The sequence below is a fragment of the Mizuhopecten yessoensis genome, unplaced genomic scaffold (genome assembly GCF_002113885.1).
Source record: "Mizuhopecten yessoensis strain PY_sf001 unplaced genomic scaffold, ASM211388v2 scaffold8745, whole genome shotgun sequence".
In the NCBI taxonomy this organism is placed as follows: domain Eukaryota; kingdom Metazoa; phylum Mollusca; class Bivalvia; order Pectinida; family Pectinidae; genus Mizuhopecten; species Mizuhopecten yessoensis.
In genome coordinates, this window is record NW_018407700.1 from 1,890,198 (window position 1) to 1,892,217 (window position 2,020).

The 2,020-nt window shown below is 35.6% G+C and overlaps 1 protein-coding gene across 1 annotated transcript in view; it reads left to right on the forward strand.

The window, feature by feature from the left end:
• The first annotated feature begins 1,518 nt into the window (after nt 1–1,518).
• Nucleotides 1,519–2,020, forward strand: part of LOC110456435 (hsp90 co-chaperone Cdc37-like) — a 14,186-nt gene continuing 13,684 nt past the window's right edge. The window contains exon 1 of the mRNA XM_021507201.1: nt 1,519–1,641. Within this exon, the coding sequence (XP_021362876.1) occupies nt 1,603–1,641 (39 nt within the window). The 5' untranslated portion in view covers nt 1,519–1,602. The remainder of the gene's footprint in view (nt 1,642–2,020) is intronic.

Consider the following 2,020-nt stretch of genomic DNA (forward strand, 5'->3'; position numbering starts at 1 on the left):
AAAGTACGGCGTGCGAGGACAAGTGCACAACTGGCTGATGTCATTCCTAACACAGAGGAAAATGAAGGTTGTACTTGAAGGCACAACGTCCCAGGAGGAACACGTCGCCTCCGGAGTACCCCAAGGGACGGTACTAGGACCACTCCTTTTCCTCTACCACATAAATGACCTACCAGACTCAGTCAAACCACAAGTACGCCTTTTCGCCAACGACTGCCTTTTGTATCGACAAATCAAAACATTCAATGACCATAACATCCTCCAAAATGACATACAAAACCTTGAAGAATGGGCAGATTAATGGGGTATGAAATTTTATGCCAAAAAATGCTACATCATGTCAATTAAGAAAAAGTCATTAAAATTCTACAGTCTGAATAACCACATTTTGGAAGAGGTACAAAACAATCCATACCTAGGACTCCAGATATCAAACGACCTCAAATGGAGTACTCATATAAGCAACATCGCGAGAAAAGCGAGCTCAACTTTAGGCTTTTTGAGAAGAAATTTAAAACACTGCCCAAAAGAGTGTAAGAAAACAGCATATATATCACTTGTTAGATCAATTCTGGACTATGGCAGTATTATTCGGGACCCTCATCTAAAATCAGACATTGAAAAACTAGAGAGAATACAAAGAAGAGCAGCTCGCCTAATTACTGGAAATTACAAAAGTCGGGATGAAGGATGTGTCACAGAAATGCTACAACACCTAAAACTGCCAACCCTACAAAACAGTAGGAAATCACAGCGACTAGTATTTATGTACAAAGTAGTTGAGGGGTTAATACCAGCCCTACCCCCAGATCAGATAATCCAGCACTCTGGAAGGACATGAAAAACAAACATAAAGCGTTATGAGAACTATGAAACATCAGCAACATTAAACAGGAACGTCAACAACTCAAGGCCATTAAACATCCCAGGATACAAACAGGAAGCACACCGCTTGAGTGGAACCATCTGGATGATATAGTAGTGTGCGCAGAAAGCGTAGAGGGATTTAGATCAGCCCTTTCAAAAAACACCCAAGATAAGTAATATATTCTCTCTCTCCCGTCGTGTCACACCATTATTGGTAACCACGACGTATCCAATGTAAATGTAAATAAATGTAAATGAAATGTTACAATATCGACTGAAGCAGATTTGAGTGAATCTTAATTTTTTGATAACCTATATAGATCTATATACTTTTTTAAACTTTGAGTCCGTTAATACAAAATACTCATCCATTGATATTTTTTTTTATTAAGGAGTATTATCATTCGTATGATTCCGACTCATCTTTCATGGTAATATGTGAAGGATCTATGAAAGATGAGTCGGAACAGTCGGAATCACTACTTAATAAAATTTCCTTTTTTTTGAAAAACAGTTTGATGTGGATGCCATTTATATAATGACTTATTTATTAAATGAATATTATTAACATAAATTAAATCGTTGTTTTTTTTATTTGTGTTTCACGATTTGTATGTGCCATAACCCCTCAGTTACCTCTTGGCGAAGAGTACATAAGAGTTGCCTCCCTTGTTTTCATTCAGCACTTCCTGTTCTTGATCTGTAACTGCGTTTTGCTACAAGTGCAAATACACAATGTCCTGTGTAAACTACAGCAAATGGGATCATATAGAGGTAAAATTGTAAAAATGTTGATCATATTTACAATATTTTATTGATATTTACACACCTTTATGGACTTTCTTTTGAACTCAAATGATCAGACATCCTGTTTAGCATTTCAATAAGTGAAGAATTTTCGAGAATCCTATATTATCATTATCATTTGTCATCATTCTAATTCTAAGCGACCATGCAAAGTCTACTTTATTACATAAAAATCTTGATAAATATTGTGTATGCTTTGAAAAGAATATTTGATGGGTTTATTTGTTATTTCTGAAACATCTTACTGTTTTTATCAAGGATAATTTTAATTTACATCTGACATGTTATTGTTAATCAGTTACTTGCAAATTTGGTAAGTGCACAGTCGCGGATCCAGAGAATTTTT